A 23,186-nucleotide genomic window follows, 5' to 3' on the forward strand; every position below is an offset into this window, starting at 1 on the left:
ATTAAGAGGGATTTTTTTATCTGGTAGAATAGGGCATTACAAAAAGGTTTCTCTGAATTAGCCTGGTACTAAGACTTGGCAAAAGATTGATTTGGAACTACTTTTCTCCTTTCTTAGACAGGCAGCATGCATGTAAAAACTGAACCTAAGCAGTTCATAATAAGCAGGACTGCAATGACCTTGGACTAACTAATCAACATTCTGAATGAGGTAGGGTTGCAGCATTGGTAATTTAAACAGTTTATAACATCAAATACTGAAATAGGAGAAAAATTGTGATGTTTATAGTTTTACAATTTTAACTCATTTTACCTGTAAAAATTAGTTACTTCTCTACATCCACCTTAATATCCCAAAAGCAGCAAAAAATAGGAAAACAAACTTCTCAGAAGGTGACAGGGATTAAACATTAAGAAGACAATATTAGTATCACTCTGTATTTTTCCAGTCAGACACCTGGAATTATTCACGGCAATAGACTGCTGTAAAATATGATGGCAGTGGTTATTTGACTGTAAGTATAATGTGCAACAGTAAACCTCAGTCACGGGAGATTTTTAAGCTTTTAACAATTACTCTGTGGCTATAAATGACAATGACATTAATGCCTAGGATGTTGCTGCTGCAGAAACTCTAATTACCAAAGTGATGTTGTCAGTATTCATAACTGTTAGTGTTTCTTATTATCTTAATATTGTTTTTTCCAAGCTAAAATCCGATGCCTAATTTCTATTCTTCCTGATTACCACATTCCCAATGACAAACTCCTTAGCAAGCTAAATGTTTTTCACTGCATTCCCTTCACTGCAGGTGCATCAATACATTTTGTTGCCCATTTTCTCTAGCAGTGAATCTAAGCTATGGAGGAAGGAAAAGAAGTATTCTAGAGACAAACTTTTCCCCCCTTTGTGGCATATCATTGGGTTTGAATTATCTTTTCTCTTTTTTTGTTGTTTATGTAGTATGGAAGGGCTCATAACTATTCATAATCTTAAAAGGAGCCAAATGTTCCAGATGAGTGTGCATATATTACAAAAGGAGGTACTGCTCCATACTGACCTGGCCTCACATCATGTTCTGGAGCAGTAATTCCCACGACTATATATTTTGTTTGCATATTGTTCCATGATAGAAAATAAATTCTGTGATTTATTTGCAGGAGGGCATTTTAAAAATCTGTGAGTTTTAGTACATAATAGTTGTTTTAATTTATTCTTATTTACTTCTTTAGCCATTAAAAAGTCACAGAAAAAACATCTAGTCTTTGGCAAAATTTAAAGGACCAAAGATTGAGATAGAAACAGATGAATTGTGGCTGAATTGGGGATGAGTAAGGTCTGGAAGACAAGGACAAAGTTCAGCATAGGATGTGGAAATTTAAGCAGGCAAAGTAGCAAAAGTCATGCAGCTGGAGTGAAACTTTAGCTGCAATGGAACTGATGGAGAAATATGTGTTGATTTCAGTATACTAGCATTTCACCAGATGCTATTCATTTTTTTTTTTTGCAGCTATTTTCTGTACAGAAAACAAAGTACATGAAATGGACTATATTATAAAAATAAAGGAATAAGAATAAGTGATTCATACTTCTGAAGTAACAGCTAGAACAAGACATAAATCTAAAAATGTATAATCACACACAAGAGCCATTTGATTTCTTTAGGATAATACATGTGACTGTAAGTAGAACTAATGATGAGGAATTGAAAGAAATTATACTGAAAGTGAACAGTAAAAAATACGTCTAAGAGTTAAACTGGGAGTTGTCATCTGATGACTTCCCAACTTCATACTGGGAATGGAAAGATGTTTGCTGTTATGTAGAGCTCAACAAGATCAGTCCTATACACTTTCATTGACTTGTATTTGCTATGTACACTCTTTAGGACAGCAACCATTGTTTACAGGTTTTAGACTGATTTTCCTAGTTCCCCATTCTCTCTTTCTTACATCACTAGTTTGTATCTGGGCCTTTACCCTTTTTCCTAACCATGGTTCCTCTCAAACTTTAGGTTGGACTTTTGTTGCTTTTTCCACATGTTTTTAGGGATCAAATAGGGAAATAGGAACTACTAAACCCCCTTGGTTGGGAATACATACAAAAGAGCTGAGGTGTTTCCGTGACCTCTTATCTCTTCTCAAGACACCTTCTCTCACTCTTTTCGAGAGCTTTCCTCAGCTCAGTCTTGAAACATTCTCTGCCAATAAAACTCAATGTCAACACGTGCTTTCACTGGTTGTTCTTATGCATCAACCGAGACTGGCCAACAGAATGACCTTCTCATTGCCTTTTGTCAACGAGTAGCAGCTTATAGGATTTTAAAGCTCGTGCTTTTCTTTCAACTTAGATTGCGTTTACAGTATCTTCTTGTAAGTCCAGCACCTCTGGACATCCTGACTGAATGTGGCAGGCAGGACAAGGTCAGCCTGTGTCTCTCAACTCCAGTAGAGCAAGCTTTTATTTTTTTTCTTTTTTCCTTTTATTAGGTACATAATATATTTTGATACTTTGGAAACAATTACACAGAATCACAGAATCTTAAGGGTTGGAAGGGACCTCAAAATATCATCTAGTCCAAGCCCCTAGCCAGAACAGGTCACCTAGAGTAGGTCACACAGGAATTCATCCAGGTGGGTTTTGAATATACTCAGACAAAGAGACTCAACAACCCATCTGGGCAGCCTGTTCCAGTGCTCTGTCACCCTCACAGTAAAGAAATTCTTTCTTGTACTTCTTTGGAACCTCTTATGTTCCAGCTTCTACCCATTGCCCCTTGTCCCATCATTGGACATCACTGAGAAGAGCCTGGACACCTGCTTTTTACATATTTGTAAACATTAATGAGATCAGTCCTCATTCTCCTCCAAGCTAAAGAACCCCAGCTCCCTCAGCCTTTCATCATAAGGGAGATGTTCCACTCACTCCCTTCATTATCTTTGTGACTCTGCACTGAACTCTCTCCAGCAGCTCCCTGTCCTTGAACTGACAGGCCCAGAACTGGACACAATATTTCTGGTGTCTGTTCCCCCTAAAATGTAATAATTTTATTGCTTGACAACATTAAATCATAACATTATTGAAACTCTACTAAAAATGTAATATAGATAGTTGTATGAGCAGTAGAAATAATGATACCTTGTCTTCTATTTGAGCTTTGACATCCATCTCCCTTTATGATTTCTCTGAAATCTGAAAAATCAAAACTTTCCCTAAGGGTTCTTCTCCTCTTCCTAGTTTCTTATTTTAATGAAATATTTAGAAATGTTAATATACTTAAGACCTTTCCTCATTTGCAAATGCATTAAAATGTTCCTGGGGAATTGAGAGACAGACACATGCACATACTAAGATGCTATAAGTATTTATTCTTTAGGAAACCAAACAAAAATTAGATAGAATCAGACTAAAAAGCATACCAGATTTATTATATACCTGTGAGTATCATCCATTCAAGACTCATAGGTCCAACATTTCTCACTAGGAGGATACTGCAAATGCTCATCTGACCTGAGGTACAGTAAGTCAGTCTGCACAGTGTGTTTGATGTTCAGTTGCTGTGCACATGAGCTGCAGTCATTTGCTTAGGATTTCCAGAAACTTGATACATCTCTATAAGAATATAGCAGATTAGCACACAAAGCAGTACTTGATCCATGCATATTAGTGAAGCTGTTAAGTACAGATCAAATAAGCTTTCTCATTTCCTTAAATTGTCTGTAAGTATCATATGCAAAAACAATCTTTGGTGGCATTTGAGTCACACCTGCAGTGAGTGGCCAATTGTAATTTTGTTCAGGCCCTTTATATGACTTTTGCAGTGTATGTTTCTCCCTGATAGACCATTTTACAGTTTACAGGGAGTAAAGGCATAGGCTAAAGAGTAATTCAACTACAAGATTAAGGGGTGAAATTTTAGTTTTATGTAAATTATTGCAATGGTATAGTCATCACCGTGACCACTGTCGTCCTTTACATTACAAACCTTCCTCATACCATTATGGTTAATTTTCCATAGTGGAGAGTCTCCATACAGGAAGACTCCTCAAATGCCTTTATAACATTGTATATTTCTATGGCAGTGGAAGTCACGTGAATTTAATTACATCAATTTAGCTGCAACAGTACCACTCTGTGACTAGGCTTTGGCTGTGTCAAACTGTGTGGTTTACTTCTGTATTATTTATTCATGCTATGTTAATAGGAACTTTTTGGAGTTTTTTCTGGATTTGTGTTATTTTTTTCCTTTTCATTCATGAGTTAGCACAATCTACATGGGCAAAGTTCTTGGAGATTAAATATTGTCGAAGGATCATTTGTGTCAGTATTTAAAGTGAGCAGGAGCAAACCTCCTTTTTTTACACTTGTTTTCTTTTTTTCCATTAATAAGAGGACTGCAAAGGATTTGTTCTACAGACATAATCCATGTATGAGTTTGTCAGGTTTAATGATTTTTATTTCAGGAAAATATTTTTTTTACTTTTTTAGACGTCAGATGTTCTATAGAAAGCTGACTGGGTTTTTTTGGTTTTTTTGTTTCTGTCTTCTCTAGCTCCTGGCTTTCTCTATAGTAATGAATAATAAGACACAAGGAAATGGGCTCTAGTTGCACCAAGGGAGATTTAGATTAGACATTAGGAAGAGCTTTTTCTCCAAGAGGATTATTAAGCATTGGAACAGTCTGCCCAAGGAGTTGACGGAGTCACCATCTCTAAAGATATTCAAAAGACACATAGATGTGTTGCTGAGGGATACAGTTTAATTTAGTGATGGCGGTGTGACATTAGTGGTTGGATTTTCTAATCATAATGATTCTGTGATTCTGTGAGTTATGTATCCTAAAATTTTAAAAGTTGTGGCAGGGATTGTACTCAAATTCTTGAATTAAATTTACAGCCCATAGTAGAAGTAGTCTTCCCACTTCTAAGAAGGTGCACTTTCCACAGTAGTCAGTTAAGGTAATGGTATCTGTTGAAACATCCTTTTGCTGTTAAGTCCATCTATATAACCTTAATAAGGTAATCAAAATGACTTCATTATTCTATCACATTATTGACTTTGACTGACAAAACAGTCCAACACAATTTTTGAAGAACATAGATATTTTCCCCAAATCATAGTAAACTGGATTTTAAAGCAGTAATGTACTAATACAGAAAGAAAGAGAGTTACATCTTCTCAAATCAAAGTGCTAGTATTAGGAGTTACCCTTGTTTGTACCAGTATTTTATCCATCTTATTATATATTATCACCTGAATGTACTTCATTCTGGAAGTGCTTTACAATAAAATTCATTTGGGGATGTAAGAGGTTTTCATGCCCTGAAAGAGTCTTGCAGTTTGTTTATTTTCTGACAACCACTATTTAAAATTACTTAACCTGTGTAAATCTTAACACTGCAATCTGTTTATGACATTTAGACATAATTTCCTACTTTTGTCAGTCTCTCATCACATATTTTTAGAACTTGAATAAAGGGTAATCATCTACATTTTTAAAGTAGTTAACCTGAATAACTATGAAGTCTCACTTTTGATTTAGGGGTTCAATTAAACCTTGTAAAATATTAATAATTCATAGAGACTTTAGCAGTTGTTCATTCTGATATCAAACAGGAGAGGTAGCCCTGCCTTATACACTTACATAAACTGTGTTTATTGGTACCTAAATCAGTGAAATTATTTCACAGGATCACAGAATGGTTTAGATTGGAGGGGATATTTAAAGATAATCTAATTCAACTCCTTGCCGTGGGCAGGAAGGAACATTTGTCACAAGATCAGGTTGCACAAAGCCCCATCCAACCTGACCTTGAACACTTTCAGTGATTGGACATCCCCAGCTTTTCTGGGCAACCTGTTCCAGTGTCAAATCTCAGGATACACCAAAGGAGCATCCAATACACTGCTGTTTCTTAAAATAAATCTGAGCAGTTAGGTTGATTAAAGGACTAGAATTTCTTTTTGACAAATATCTTGCTTTAGGTTTTCCAGCACTCAACAGCCCACAATACATCCAACAGGGAGAATTTGCTGGAAAGTGAATAGCAACTCTGGACTTAGAGATCAAAACTGCAGCCCACAGATTTTACCTCTCTAAAATACAGTGCAATGAAATTAGCAAGATTTTACAAGACTAATGCTTTCTGAACTATATCAGTAAAAATAATTAGAACTTTTATTTTTTTTTTTTTCTCAAGAAGAAACTGAATTTAATAAAGTATAGCAAGTTACTTGTAAAGTTTTTGGAGTCTTTTGAAAACCAAGTACCTTCTCTTGATAAGATTTTACAAAGAACTTCTAATTTCATCGCTATCTTCAGGTCAGAGAGTTCAGTGAAATGGTGTGAAGGGACATTTTAAAGGTGACATCTCAAACATTTAATTTGTTTAAATTTGGACTGATTTGAGTAATGACTTTATAAAAACATGTGAAAAAATAATACTTCTGTATTTCTATAAGAAACAGACCAATAAAGGAATTATACAGTAACATATTCTAGATTATATTTAAAGCTGTGAAAATTAGATCTTTCCTTAGAATTTCTCTTTTTCATGAGTTTATAACTAGGCCGTATTCTTTTCATAGAGATAAACCTTGAGACTTAAGGTCCTTTCTATTACTGGTTATTAGTACTCTTACTTTGAAAGAGTGTTTTCAGCTGAAAAATTGCTTCCTTCCCAATGCATTTAAAATGGAACAGAATGCAAATGTTCAGAGATTTTTGTTTGTGGTTTTCTTTTTTTCGTTAAGATATTTATATTTCATATGTTCTTTACTATGTAATATATGATTTTCCTACTGATAAGAGAAACATTCAGAAATAACAGTTTCATTTTCTAAAAGGACTGTCAAATTCAGATGTCTGCAGATGTTTACCTTGATTTCTAACTTGCAAAAGTAAGTACTCCTTCTCCACTATCCCCTTTGGACAATGTGCAAAGTCCTACCTGATTATAGTATATGAGTGTCTTAATGTCCTCCTTGTATTTGCATGACCATTTGTATTTTTTAGAAAAGAAAGTGGGCAAAATCTATTTTGATTCCAAACAGGAAAGGAAAGTTCAATGGAGGGCAGTAAAAGTGTATCTGTTTTCTATGTGTACATGTAAATGTGCTTCCACAGCTATCCATCAGCAACTATCATGTCATCTCAGATCTTCCTGATTTCATAGAAAGGTAGGGGTTGGAAGGGACATTTAGAGATCATCTAGTCCAACCCCTCTGCCAAAGCAGATCCACTTAGGTGAAGTCGCATAGGAACGCGTCCAGGTGGCCCTTGAAGACCTCCAAGAAAGGAAACTCCACACCTTCTGTGGGCAGCCTGTGCCAGGGTTGTAGGACCAGGGAGAAAAGAGACATAAAATGTTCTCCTACCCTACTTAATATCTCCACATCTCAAAATTTCCCTGCTTTATCTTGTCTACCATCTCCCCCTACACATGCTTAGCTCTGAATTTCTCTATATATTTGCTGTTTAGCACACAGACATTAGCTGGCTACAAGCGAGGAATAAAAGGAATGTTAAAAACATCTACTCTCTTCATGCTCCTTTTTCTCTACCAGAGGCTGTAAGGGAAATTCTCCTTTAAAAATGTATTCTTAAAACAGCAGCAGTTGCACCTGAGAGTAAGATTAATATCCACTACAGTTACCTGTGGACTATTTTCACAGACTTGAGTTTAATAGCAAAATATGCCATGTATTTGATCAAGGAAGCCTTCTTCTATACATCGTTGCACTACATAACTCTGTTTAGGACGTTATACTGTAAAGAAATCCTGTATTATTGCCAAGGAGTATACAATTAAGCCAGTAAGAATTTAATATATGTTGTTATCTTTCTCACTCTTCTAATATCTTTCTCATTGCCTTTCTTACTAGTCAAAATCCATCAAATACATGTAGGTCCCTCACGTCAATGGAATGCCTGTTTAAATTAAGCAATGTGCATCCGTGCTTCTCAAATGAACTGTAGTTTTATAAACTTCTCAGACTTTCAGCTACCTTCTGGAGTCATACTAACATAATACCGTTTTTAAAATGAGTTTTAAAAACAGAAACACTTACAAAGTGAAAATATGAGTTATCGTAGTAATCTCTATTATTTATTGTAATGATTCATTATCTCCAAAGCATACTGAATTTTGTAGATTCTCTGCTGCTTGCAGAAAAAGGCCTCATATTGGCAATGTTTTGGGGTTTTTTTTCCTCAGGCAAACTTAAATTTTTTTTAATATTATATTTAGGGAAGCTCTTTACATTGTAATCTTGATTTTTTACATTTGGTAAGTATATAAACGGATGCTAATATTATTTGTCCTGTTACAGTGGTGTCCTGCTGATAACTCTATCAGCCTATCTAAAAGTCAATTATTGTTCTTCCCTTGGTTAAAATTATTTAAAATTCAACAGTGAAATGAAACTATAATTTCTAGTATCAATATCCTCTTATGTCTTTGTAGTGGTCTCATTTTGTTCTTATTTATTGGAGCATGATATATTAAAAATTACATGATGAAGCATTAGAGACAAGTCTGTGATGTTAAAGAGTGAATGGATCATTAGGCTCTCAGTGGCTTTATTCATCTCTTAAAGAGATCAGATCTGTTAACAGGACCATTAAGTAATCCACCTAAACCTGAAGGTCTTAACAGAGCCTTTTATAGTTCCCTCGTGAATTAAAAATATGTTTCTGGGGAACACGTTCAACTACATTGACTAAAAGAACTTTTGGGAGGAATTTCTTCAGAATGAAAAAAATATAATGTAGACTTAGCACCTCACTGATTTTCTTCATCATGACAAACATGAAATTATCCAAAAGTTATGGGACAGTATCAGATCCCTCTGATTAATTCCATCAAAAGAACTTCAAAAGTTTAATTATGATGAGTGTAGACCTGCTAGAGATTATGTCAGAGGAAAAGGAGTCCTTGTTCCTGAAACAGTCTTCTGAAAATCTGAAAATAACTGAAGGAAGCAAGTGAAAACTCCTTTGCGTGAATGTCTATGAGAGTTACTGAAGTTTGGAAGTGGATTAGTTTACAAATTCAATTGATTAAGACCAGAGTGCAATGCATTGCTGAAGGAGATTGTTAATGCTGCCTTTCTTTGACTACGGTTAGCAGTTATTCTGAGGAAAGCACTGTGGAGTCATTGATTTGTACAAGTAAATATAAATATATATATATTATTATTTTGTATATTTATTTAAATATAGAAATATATGCATATCATGTGTATATAAATAAAATGCAAAGTATGCATATATCTGTATTTACAACAATACATAAAATGTTTTGAGGAACTTGAAATGTGGACTAAGGCCTATAGTCAATTTGAAATTAGTAATTAAATAAATCATAGTAACTGAGTTCTGCTACAACAGATTCTCTTTTGCATTGTCATTAGTGTTTCACTTCCTCTGCTAGGAAAGAGGGTTTAAAATTTCATGATCTGAATTTAAAGTTTCTTTAGAGATTGTCTTTCCTTTTTTTAAAATGTGTATCAAATTCATTTTGGAGACTCACATTGCTCCAGCAGAATGCAAGCGAGGCCTGTTGTCAAAGGATTGCTCTGCTTAAGCCGAGGTCATTGGTAAGCAGCACCACAAAACTTGAGGGACTGGCAAAAATATGATGACCCAATATCAGAGATGAGAAATATAGAAACAAAAGTGTCATGAGGAAGAATATGTTTCTAGGAGCATCTATGATTGTGGCTTCTCTGAATTGAAAATAATAAGAAAATAGACCCCTAGCAGTTCAATGCACTTCTGCTACTTGTTTTATGTCTTGTTTTGTATTCTGAGTCTCAGGAAGGCTTCAGCAGTGCAGATACTCTGGTTTGGTTTGGTTTTTTTTTTGTGATCTGTTAATGGCAATCAGTTTAATTCAATGAGTTGATAGGAGTTAAAGATGCAGTGAGTTAACACTTTTCTAGTTGTACTTTGCACACACTCTACAATAAAAAAATAAATAGATCTCCTGATGGAAGTTCCAATAAATCATGTGATTTGATGAAATAACAATTAATTTAAGTATTACTTGTGACCTCTGACTTTCACATTTTTAAGGTGTACTTAAGTCATTTCATTTGATGGCAGTTAAAAACAGTTGATCCTTTCCTATACCCTGAAGGATCCATGCTCATCTGAGATGAGAGTCTATGGCACTTCATAGACATGAACAGACATGAACTGGTGATGCAAATTCTTCCCATCTAGATTCTAGAAACTCGGCTTTAAGAAAAACAGCAAATTATGCAAGTTATAACACAGACTGGAAGTACTTCTTATTCTTCAGCTCACTTTCTTGTAACAAGCCAAACTTCTTATTATAATCTCATGTCCCTGGGAATGGAAGCTTTAACAAAAATGCGGAACATAACCAGCCTTGCCTTAAAACAACAAGACTTGGCAATATTGTGAACGATTGCATTGCTTCAAGCAAACAAAACAGAGAACACAACAGCAGTTGCTTAAACTGGCCTATTAATCTTTAAAAGCATTCCTGAGTACAGGTAGGAACATTATAGTTAGTCTCAAAAGAGGGAGGTATTTTTCTCGTCAGAAATTTTAACGTTCAAGTGAATTTTCAAAAGCCTTCTTATGGTGCTTTTTAATGACATTGGAGTGTGGTGCAGACTCTAAAATTTAGGACTCACTCTTTCATATCACAAAATCACAGAATCTCAAGGGCTGGTATGGACCTCAAAATATCATCTAGTTCACCCCCCCTGCCAGAGCAGGACCATGTATCTCCAGTGCAGCATTTATCTCCTTATATAGCAAGCAATGTTAAGGGATTCTTACAGTTAGGAGAGACAGAGGCCACCAGAAATGAACTAAATTATTAAAAATAACTGTCCTATTATTGCCACATTGGATTCTTATTGCTGCCTTTATCCCCATGCTTTACGTTCCTTCACAACCACTGTGCACAAAATACAGTTATTTGGCTAATAATAAAGTTGAATCCTGTTTTGACTAGAGGCTACATTGCATCTGTTGCTCATACTGGATTATGTGGGTTTTTTTGACACAAACTCTCCCTCCTATTTTCATACATTTCCTAGTAATGTTAGAACTAAAACCCCAAGAAAAGGTCATTTTTGCAGGATTTGTCTCATTAGAGTGTCCATGGTACAAAAGACAGAGAGCTATAGAAGAACTAATTGTTTTTCCATGATCAAGCCAGGCCAGACTTGTCTATTTTAACTGTGGAAATCCAATGTCCATCAACATTGCACGAGTCATCTCAATACGTATGTACTTCCTTAAGCAGTGTATTTGTTGACAGCTTAGAGGCTGTATACAGTGGTGATGTACTCAGGTACATGAATCTAATCCTTTCTGCCTTGGGTATCAATAAATACAATATTACGAAATAGTGTGGGTAGAGTATTCCATGGCTGTTTGAGGCAGTTTATCTTTAGGGGAAGGTATGTTGGTGACAAATTTTTATTTTGTGATATTTCAAATGTGTGTATAACTCCATAGGGATCTCAGCAATTTCATTAAAAAACAAGAACAACAACAACAAACAAAAAAAAACAAAAAAAAAAAAAAAAAGGAAAAAGATAAAGAGAGGTTAAAATGTTCCAGCTGAGAGTCAAAATTGCTTTGCATTATGAACTCCTTTTTCAAACATTCATAGTTTTATGAGCCTTTTCGACAGATCTTTTTTTATGGCTCACAGTTGGAACTTTTTCACATTGTTTTTTCTGCACCAAGACTTTTCAAGCTTTCTTTTACCTTTCCTGGCTCTCTTCCCTGAGAAATTTTCCTCCATTATTTGTGCTGGTGGCTATATATGGCCTGCCAATGATGTTTTCAGCTCTTTACTATTACAGTTACATTTCAGTCTTGTCTTGATTCTTTGTTTCAGTCACAATCATAGTCAGAGATACACCAACCTGCACAAACCACTGACTAATTCTATTCCTAGTCTTGAAAACTTGGAGTAGCACTTGGAGTTTGCCATCACTCCAAACCTGTGTTGTCTCATACCTCTGGATCATGAGGGAACAGGTGAGAGCAATTTTCAAATTAAGTGCCCAGCTTAATCACATATCAAAGATCCCTTTGCAACACAAGTGTTTTGGGCAGTCATTACTTTTTTGTGCCCACATTGAACTTCTGTGCTCTTATTGAACTTATATGACAACTGATGAGTAAGGCTCATATTTATCCAATCACCCTTTCTCAGGCGTTATATCTCTGGGCTTTTGTTTTTGCATTATATCTCTGGACTGTTTCACAGAAGGAAAGAAAACCAAGTAAAAATGTGGAACTGAATGTTGCCAAGGATCAGAGCTCATCTTTAGGGGCAGCAATGTTCTGAAAACAATCCCTTTCTGGTTCTTATGACTTGTTCTTGTGACTAATGCTTACACTGCATGAAGAAAACAGCAGTGTTCTCCTTTTGTTGACTTCTTGTCTTCTGGCTTTCTAAAGATATTCCACTTTGCTAGTAAGTTCAGTAAATCTAATTTAAAAAATACCTGTTTTGCAAAGCAGGAAAAGATACCTGAGCATGTAGCTAATTAAGCAACACAAGGGAAATGTTTTTATCCTTTAGGTAGTTTATCTGCCTGTTGTTCAAATAAATTTCCAAAGGTTCTTTTGTTCACTTTTAAAAAATAAAATCTGACAAAATTCCCTAAAGCCCAAGGTGTAAATGTAGTAAAAGAAGGTGAAGACAGTACTGCCTAATTCATATATCTTTTTAAAGTTAGTTTAGGGTACTGTAGAGGTGGGTGGTAGCCTGTAGCTAAATGGCTAATAAGTGTTTTACTGTTGATTGATTCAGAAAAAAAACCCCAAAATATTAAATCAATGTAACTTTCTAAGTAGTTGTGCTTGATATAGAAATCCCTTCCTTTAGTCATGGTCTTATGGTTACAGGATTTGCTCAATCTGTGAACCTCTAACCCAAGTGAGTGGGAACCATGAACCACACCACCCAAAAGTGACTTTGCATCTTTACCTCTCTTAACCCCTCTCAGCCCATGATGCTGGGGTTACCTCATAGTCTATGTGTTAAGATCTTGAAACTGTGAATTTTCTCTTTTAGTGCTAATTAATTTGTGTATCACATGTTTTTTTCTGGTTTAGTGTGCATTGAGTTTTCTTCCACAGAGATGAATTTGCTAGGTCTAGTCTATCAGCCAGTTCAAATGGCTGAATAGTCCCGATAGAGTCAAACCATAATCTTCAGTTTAAGGATGCTCTTCATGTAACCTCTTCACCAGAGTGCTCAAGATGAGGAGGAGATATTGACTGTATTATATTTTCAGCAGTCACATCTACCTAGAGAGCTTGCCTGGAAGCAGCATGATTCATTGTTCCATCCCATTAACAGGAATGTCACAATTATCAAGTAGGCTACCTTCCGTCTCTGGCTTATGGGGCAGGTAAAAGCCACATGTGTAACAACAAAGTAAGAGTTGAAATTAAAAACAAGTAGTGAAACAAACCCAAAGTAAATATTCCAAATTTATTATCTTCAAGATAGTGTGGAAGCTACTGCCACAAGTTTCCCTATTTGCAATGGACTTCTTCAGTATTATCTGTCCAGGCCTTCAAAACCAATTTGTTCGGTGGTAGTGAGAGGAGATGGAAAATAACTGGTCATAAACATAGCAAGTTGGATCAGAATGTGTAATTGCTGGAAATAACAGGGTGGAAAACTAAGGTTATTCTGACAATGGGAGTCTGGCTAGCAGCTGATGTACATGCTTCAAAGTTCTTCTACAATTAGAGCAGGTTTCGTTAACACTGGAACACTTCATTTGTATCTAATGAGGATTAATGTCTCCTTGAAATTAGATACCAAGAATGTGCATGTCCCTTGTCCTGTGTGTCCCACTGCATCTTAACTACAAGCTTAATTGGATGTAGGGCATTACAAGGAAATGTACTGGGTTTTTTCTAGCATTATGTGTATTATCTTTTATTGCCTATTAACCAGGTGTTTGACTGGATTTTTTTTTATTCTCATTGATAAAAAGAAAAACTAGGTAGCAAATCAGAAGTAGAGCATCCTTGTTACACTTAAAAAATGGCATCAGAGTATTTATTGCCTCCACCTAATTAATGTTCATTTTTATTAAGCATTACAGTATGTATTAACAAAAGATATAAGGACAGGTTAAGTACCACACAAGCAACAAAGTCAAGATCCCTTAACATTATGCATTGACAAGCCTTTGTGCTCTCACACCTTTTTGTGAAATTTGAAGTGTTGACTGATTCTTCTCCATCCCATCCAACAAGCTAATGTGGTTTTTTACAGTTTTCCTAAGACTATATTTTTCAGACACTAAGAATGAATGAAAGAAATCTAAAATAGCATTTCATAAAGCATACAGCAATAGCATACAGGGAAAAGGAAAAAACCAAAAGTAATCATCATGTCACATCATTGTATTCATTTGTTATACATGGCAACCTTGGTGTGTTGGTTTCTTTCCTGGAGTTTTAGTGTCTTTTTTTCTTTGTATCTAGTGATTTTAATTAGTCTTAATTATTTGTTAATTTATTGTGATGTTGTTATAGGCAAATGAAATGAAAGGAAGATCATCCTCTTTAGTTTTGAAATAAACTGTGTTATGCTATCATCTGTTAAAATGCATCTACATTCACTACGTTAAAATAGTTTTAAATTCTCAGAATGGTTTGGGTCCAAAGGGACTTTCAAACATCATCTAGAGCAACCTCCCTGCCATGGGCAGGGATATCTTTCACTAGATCAGGTTGCTCAAAGTCCTGCCTAATAGAAAATGTCCACTCATAACTAAATGTAGGATTTAATCAGGTAAAAATAAAATTAAACATTATCTTCGAGCACTTAGAAAACAGTATTATTGGGACTTAAAGTGATTACATCTCACCTAAAAGAAAGTACGTGCCATAGAAATGATTTCCAATGATGATCAAAATAAATCCTTGTGCTGACAGCCAACACAAATCCTATACATAATTTAAAAGCTTAAAAAGCCACGGACAGTTAAGTGGGACTCTACGTCAATAGAAGTGTGATTACTGAGCTGATCCTGTGTTTAAGAAACACTTCTTACAAACTTCTTACAACACAATGCAGTATTTCTTCAGTGCTGACTGAAAAAGGGAGGAGTGGGACATACTATTACCTTTCCCCTGTCATTTTCATAAGTCCCATATGATTTTCCTAGAATTCCAATTTTCTGTAGCCTGCTCACTCTTCATTTATGCCATCAGTCTAAGAGCCAGCTGAGGAAGTATGGTTCATCTCCTGATACATGGAATTAATATCAAGGTATATGTTATGAGTTTGAAGCTCAGAAGACAGCAATATTCCATCCACAACTGAATTTTCAATCATTAAATTAATTCCAAAGAGACTACTCAATGTCTTTTGTACAGAGCGAAGTACTTGATGGCTCTTGTACGGAGCCTGAAACTGAGACCCTTACTATGAAACAGCAGCATTCTTCTATAAGAAATAAGAAGTTTACATTACATCACCTGCTGAAGATGTGACTTTTATGCACATTTGCGTAATGATTGCTTGTGACATTGGAAAACAGTACATGATCTATTAAAAAAATTCAAGTGTCTGCTTGTACTTTCTGAAATAATTCTAAACATGCATTAAAGATACAACTGCGAACAAGCCACTTGGGCAGCAGCTTTTCCACCATGTACAGGATTTCCAAACACTGAGTTCACAAATACTGAAATGTTCTTGGAAATTTACTAATATTTAAAACCTGTACACTCAGACAAAGATTTTCTGATTTTTCTAAACTTCTGTAAATGACAATAAAAGTACAGGTTAATTTTTTAATGCCTGACACATTCATCTCACCGTATGGATTAAGGATCTCCAAGAAGTTAGGGAGGAGTGTGCTTCAGACACTAAAAAAATAAATTGATTTTTGTCAGGCTTTCTTTCATTGATTGGCAGCTTAACATTTATCAGTTCAAACATCTTACAGCTGCCATTTTGTGAAGTGAAATTTTAGAGGTCAAACTAATTCACCAGGTGGTTTTGTTTGCATTTCTAAAACTGATCTTTACTGGCTCATCATTATGCACTTTTACCTGTGTTGAAGACTCAGGACATATACATAAGGAAAAGTAATTAGTAAAAGCTATTCTCCCAGTCTTTATCCGTAATTTCTGATTTTTTTTTTTTATCAGTGAGTGCTGTGATTACATCTCTCTTTAATCAAACGATTTTGACTGTTATATTGCTGTTCCTTTCTCTCACTGCACCACCAGCAGCCTTGGAAAATGAACATGGCCATCTAGTTAACCATCTCTGCCATGACCATCCAGTCAAGCTTTTTTTTTTTTTTTGATCGCCCCAAGAACTAAGCATAACAATGTTCCAGAAATGAAAAGATTTTATTTATAAGAGGTGTTTGTACTGACCACATGACAAATTTTTACTTATTGGATGTGTTGGTAACATTTACCAATGTTTTCCTATGCAAATTTACCATTTTTCTTTGCCATTGAATTGTAGAATCATAGAATCTTTGTGGTTGGAAAAGACCTTTAAGATCATCAAGTTTAACCATTAACCTCACACTGTCAGGCCCATCACTAAACTAAACCATATCCTTCAACATCTCATCTATGTCTTTTAAATGTCTCAAGGGATGGTGACTTCACTACATCCCTGGGAAGCCTGTTCCAAAGCTTAATAACCCTCTCAGTAAAAAAGTTCTTTGTAATGTCCAATCTAAATCTCCACTAGCATAATTTGAGCTCATTTCCTCTTGTCCTGTCATTCATTACTGGAGAGAAGAAACTGACTCCCCACATCACTACAACTCCGTTTGAGATAGTTGTAGAGAATGATCATATTTCCTCTCAGCCTCCTCTTTTCTGGGCTAAAAATTGGCTGTGAACTAGCTAAGAAAAAACAGTGAAACAGGCCATAATAACCAAAACTTAAAGACAAAAAAAAAAAAAAAAGAGAATAAAAAAGCTCAAGAGCAAAAAAAGTTGTGACAACAACACCATGGATATCACAATTTATTCCCACAGTTGTGATGACAAAGTATTACCTTGCAATATTTGATATACACTAACCCACATGACAGATTTGTATTTCTCCTCATCAAAGAGTTACTGAAATAGATGAGAGTGAGTATGTGTGTGCTGCTTGACAAATGGCATTTCCTACAGTTGACAACAGTTAACAGCACCTGATAACCCTGTGCAGTCTCTGGCATTGTTATACATATGATGTCTTGGCTGGTTTTTATGACTATGTATTTATAATTATATTTTCATTAGACTGAACTGTCTGTCAACTTCTGATTTTAAAAGTAATTTTCATATTGCAGCTGAAAATTTTCTGAATGACTTGCCAAGACAAGAGACAAATGCCTCATTAACTGTAAATAATGTTCCATTTTAAGGGTAAAGAACTTAGAGAACAAAAAAGCAGATTGCAACAGCAGATTTCTTTCTGCTAACTAGCAGTAACAGAGACTGGCAGAATATAATTCAACTGTTAGTTTTCAGGTGTGACCAGAATAATGGCAATTAACAGGGGAAAATGACAAAAGGCCGCCTTCTGCAACTGGAATCTGCACTGAATGGCCCTGTGATTGGGATGAAAGTAAATGGCCACAGATAGACTGACAGAAGAGATTTTTGGTGTGGGATGCAAAGGGCAAATCTGTGTCACAGCAATGCTCACAAACATGCATGGATGGAAGCAAGGGTATTTTATGTGCATACAGCTGACAATTTTGCACATGATTTTTAGAGCTGCCTTGGAGTTGAGAGTGGGAAACGTGGAAATGTTAATCTGAATGAAATATTTAAAGTATCAGTATAACTTGGCTGTCGTTTGTCTTCAGTGAGGAGGGGTTTTTTTTTAATTTAAATGGCATCCATTCAACTTTAGTGTATTTTAACTGAACATGACCTAAGGATCTAAGTCTGTTCATAGTTCAGTTGAATTTTCCTGGTTTTACTTCATAGATAAGTTGTTAAAAAATCTTTAGTACATTAGTATGTTTGCCACTTTCACTGCTGCAAGTGGAAGGGAAATGATGTCTACTAAAGTGCAGACATTGCACATAGTATGTGGGTTACAATACAGCTAGTACCTATTAGGGTAGGTTTAAGGCCTGATCAGACAAGCTGTGGTTGAGAATGAAGATTATTTAGGTGAAGTTATTGTTTGTATTTTAAACCCAAATCAGTTCCCAGAAGCAGGTTTCTTCACAAAACTGAGACAATGATAATCTGAATGGGAGGCAGAGGGGAGAAAAGAAGCAGAGTGCTTGGCTGGAGAAGTTTTCCTTTGAATCCTTGGCAGCTGGGACAATCTGCCTGGCTGTGGTTCTACTGAAACTAATAGCTCTAACTTATAGTTAAGATTTTAAGTATGGTGGAAGCTCATTCTAGACTGGTGCCAGTACCATGAGGTAAAACTGGTTTTGTTGACTGTTGTTTTTCTAAAAAAAAAAAAATCTTAAGTGATATTCTAATGAAGTAACAACAAAATTGCTTTTCAGGTTATAAGTCCATAGAGACATAGGATATGCACTGTTTTTTGTACAGTACGTGGTGAAGCAGTTATTCTGCCAGACAGAAACTCCCTTGCACAATTGCAAAATAAATGATAAACTGTAGCAATTTTCCCTCCCCTTTAACAGCCTACTTTCATGTTAAAATTACTGAAGTGAGGGGGAAGGCAAGCTATTTATCTCATTTTCCTTAAAATAATTGAAAGCATCTTTTATTTCCCTTGCTTTACCTTAAATAGCATAAAGGTAGAGGTTTTCACACTTTCTCCCTCCCTGTCTCCTAGGAAACTGATCTCATGACCTTTAACATCTCAATGCACCGCTCTTGGTGGCGGGAACATGGGCCTGGCTGCATACGAAGGGTGGTCCGTCCATCTACCCCTGGCATCCTAGAGGATTACTCCTACGTCTCGGTGACAGGCTGCATAATTGATTTCCAGTACCTAGAGGTCATTCACAGCGCTATCCAAATACTACTCTCCGTAAGTGCCAGCTTCTTTTTGTACTTGGATTCCGGCAGTTCTTTCTTGTACAGCCTGCTGCTGTGGCCCATCTCTGTCCTGACAGGGGGGATAAAGTAGCAGCACAAAGTTTTAATTGTGTTTTCAATTAGGCAATGATATTAACATTTTTTAAATGTGCCCTGCTTGTTTCTTTCCTTAAAGCTCTGCAGAGGCCTTGTCCCCGTTCTGGCCTTTGCTGAGACAGGCAAAAATTAATTCAAGTCCTTGTCTCTCATTTGCTGAGATATGTGCAGCAAAGAAGAGCCATTTTGTCCAAAATTAATTTGCCTAAACCTCTCCGAAGTTCACAATCAATGACAACATTTATTCAGCCTTGAGGATAAATATATTTCACATGATAAGTGACTAAGTTTCTTCCCAAAGTGAGATATGGAATGAACACTTGAAAAAGGTCAGAGAAGTATTAGGAATTAAAGTGCTTGTTTATATTTAACTTTGTTATTTGTTCTTTCCTGGAACTCTGTGTTATCAGAACACTTTACTTCTGTGAACCACATTTTGTAGTTGAAATACCACCCACAAGCTACAGACACTAGCAATCGTTGCAACAAGTCAGCAGTGCAGGGAAGTGCTGGGGCTGGATGAGTTGCTTTTGCGAACAAAAGCCCAGTCTTTCCTCAGTCTAATGTCTGCTTCTGCTTGTAATTAAAAGATCATTTTGCATGATCTCCGTGTGATCTCCTAGAAGTGGTAGCTTATTCTCTACACAACTGTGTGTAGTACGTAGCAACCAGCCCACCCCAAGTGGTTACATATAGGTCTGAGACAGCCCAGATATCTGGACCTAGTCTGAAAACAGAAGTGCTCATGGCTCGTGGTCCTAACCATGGACAACAGTGCTTGTCGGACAGTGTGAGAAGAGATGTCTGAGTCCTCATCTACTAGTTGGGTGAGCTATGTGGCCTGAGCAACCAGAAGGCTAGATATTCCGTGGCCTATTCAGCTCCTCAAGCTGCTTTCCTATCTGACCGCTAAATTCTGCCGCTACCGAAGTAAAAACAGATCTGTAGGATAAATCTCATCCATTCATTTAAAATTATTTTAAAATTGTAATTTTTCCTCTATTTTTTTGAGTTAAGGACACTTCTCTTTTGAAATAAAAAAATCAGTGTATGTGCTTATCTCTATTATTCTGTCCAACTACCTAGAATAGTCTAAAAGTTCAAGATAGTTTCTCTGCATTACTAAATGCCTTTTGTAAGACGCCAAGTGCTTTTTCCTTGACGCTGCTTTGATTAATGAACCTCCACTTGGCAATCCAGATCTGAATTAGTGCACTTGGTTACCGCACCAGTGACATCCAAGCACCTACACAAGTCTCCTGACTGGCAGGCAGGCAGGCAGCAAAGACTTGGATTTTTTCCAGTGAAGACAAAATCATTTCTCTTGATGCCCAGACTGATGTGTGTTAACATACATTGTAAGATTAGTGTGAAAGCAGGCCTTGCAGAAGAATTTTGTACACAAAGCTTAACTGAATGTTCTTTCCTTACTCTTGCGGGAGCCTGATACTCAAAGCAGGTTGCTTCTCCCATGAGCTGTGCCTTTACAGAAAATTCCCCTCTCAATGCAGTGTCATTCACCCTGCTTCAGTGAGCCTGCACAAGGGAAACTGAAGTGTGGTTGTTTTAAAATGGGAAAAACATATATTTTTCCAATATTTCCTCATTCTATAAGGAAAAATGCACTGTGTTAGAAATTTTTAATGTTTTTTTCTCTAATAGAAACAAATTTAGGGTTCAGTGGAAATACAGCTGGTTGTTGAAATCAGGAGCAATTTTCTTCTGCACTTGTCAGTGCAGTACAGTTCAGGTCAAAATTACCAACTGACAAATTTGCCAAACACGAACATAAATATTGCAACAATATAATAGAAACATGTAATATGTACAAAATAAAAGAAATACAAAAATGGAAAAATATAAAAATGATGTAATAACTGTAAAGCATAAGATGGCCCAGACCTTCCCTTTTTTGCCTGGAACAGTCGTAAATAAATTCCGGATATAATCTATTAAAAAAAAATGTCCTTTTTCAGATGTTGATTTTGACTGGTAAAAATTGAAATCTTGTACACAAAGTAAGGTTTTCCTCCAGTCTTATTATCATCTGGCTATTCCATCTGTGATGTTTAGCATACCATGAGTCTGTACTTCAGTTCCCATTGTGAATTGTAATTTAGCCTTCCTTAATTTCCCATCACACAGGACAGAAATCACCACCTAGATTATCAGACTTGTTGCAGTTTCCTCCCATTTTCTGAGTACTGTTGACCTGAGGAAGTTCCCATTCATTTCACCTACAAAGTTGCTTTCTGAATTGGAGTACCCTTTTCAATTCTTAGCTAAAAAGTCATTAGATTGTCTTTTTACAGCACTGAAGAATTGTAGATCAGAAGATACTTCTGTTTTTTTCTTTTCCTGGTAGATATTCCTAAAAGTAGCATGTTCCTATTTTGGACCTTACAACCTACTTAATTTTCATAAGATTTTTATGTAGCAGCAGTAGCGTAACAAACCATTTTACAGTGTAACAAAAACTTTATTGGCATAACAAATCATTTTATCATGCTAACCTTTGTCCAAACTACTGGGAAGGTGAGTACTTCCATTTGACAAGGAGTTAGAGCCCATGTATGGAGAAATCCCTCCAGGGGTAAATATTGGATATTTGTCGAGATATATAACTCACTAGCATGTTCTCCATATTTGAAAGGTGACTTTTCAATTTTAACTGGTATAAAATTTTTATATGCACAGAATGCTGTAGCTGTGACTATATTAGACCCTGCTTCAGGGAATAGGCTCAACAGTCATTTATCTAATTCTAACATGGTGAGTCTCTTTTTGTATTTGCTTTATAGTTGTTTCTACAAACAAGTATCTTTTATTGGTGAAACAGTAACTTTGTATCTCATCCCGATTCTGGGTGACTTTTGAAGTGATTTGAGGTTGGAGATGTCAAGCATTTCTTTGAATTCAGGGAAAATCAAGAGGAATATGAGAGAGTGGGGTCCAATTGATAGAAAAGAAGAAATATATTTACATTTTATGTTTAAAATCGACAGTTATTTGATGTGTGAGTTACCTGCATTCATCTAGGATAGTTAACTTTCTTCCTAGTATCTGGTACAGGGTTGTGTTTTGGGTTCACGCTGAGAAGAATGTTGGTAACACGGGGATATTTTGATGATTGCTGAGCAGAGTTTGCACAGCATCAGGACCTTTTGCTTCTCATCCAGCCCTGCCAGCAAGTGGGCTGGGGTGGGCACAAAAAGCTGCGAGGGAGCATGGCCAGGATAGCTGACCCCAACTAGTCAAAGGGATATCTAATACCATAGACTGTCATGCCCAGCATATAAACTGGGGAGAGTTGATGGAGAGACAGATGGTGAACAATTGCACTGGGCATCACTTGAGTTTTTTTCCTTGGGTTTTATCTATCTCTGTCTTTTAGATATATTCCTTTCCATTGTAATGACTATATTTTATTCTTGTTGTTGTATTTTAATTTATTGTAGTTTTTACATTGTTCTTATCTCAACCTATGATTTTTAATTTGGGATTTTTTTCAATTCTCCTCCCCATCCCATAGGAGAGGAGAGATTGCTTAGTTGCTGGCTGAGGTTAAACCACAACAGTAGGACATAATACATATTACTTTGATAAATAAATCCTTCCACACAACATCTTTGATTTTAAAATGGAGGGCAGATCATCTATACTGAAAACTGAGTTTTTTTAGAACAAATGGATATTACAGTCAAAATGCTGACCACTTAGCAACTTTGAGAAAGACCTTTTGCACAATCCTTTTTGTTAACTGAAAACAGATAATGCACACCGAAAATGTTAAATGCCACATAGACACTGCTTTCAATAGTCTGAGATTTAAAAGTTCACAAAGTAATCATAGAGAGTTTTGTGTTAGACCCTGAACCTAGTATCATACTAAGCTTGTCAAGCAGACACAACCCCAGCCTAGGGTTGGCCAAGATAGCTCTGGAATTAGCAGCTTTATAGCTTCATCAGTACTGAAAAAGCAAACCAAATTAATTTTAGCAGAGTGACAGGCTGACACAGTTTGACTGCTTCTAGGGACAGGACCTACTATCTTCTCA

The 23,186-nt window shown here is 36.1% G+C and overlaps 1 protein-coding gene across 1 annotated transcript in view; it reads left to right on the forward strand.

The window, feature by feature from the left end:
* Nucleotides 1-23,186, forward strand: part of NKAIN3 (sodium/potassium transporting ATPase interacting 3) — a 353,130-nt gene that overhangs the window by 271,232 nt on the left and 58,712 nt on the right. Inside the window, exon 4 of the mRNA XM_061995590.1 lies at nucleotides 18,827-19,024. Within this exon, the coding sequence (XP_061851574.1) occupies nucleotides 18,827-19,024 (198 nt within the window). The remainder of the gene's footprint in view (nucleotides 1-18,826; nucleotides 19,025-23,186) is intronic.

The sequence above is a fragment of the Colius striatus genome, chromosome 4, assembly GCF_028858725.1.
Source record: "Colius striatus isolate bColStr4 chromosome 4, bColStr4.1.hap1, whole genome shotgun sequence".
In the NCBI taxonomy this organism is placed as follows: Eukaryota; Metazoa; Chordata; class Aves; order Coliiformes; family Coliidae; genus Colius; species Colius striatus.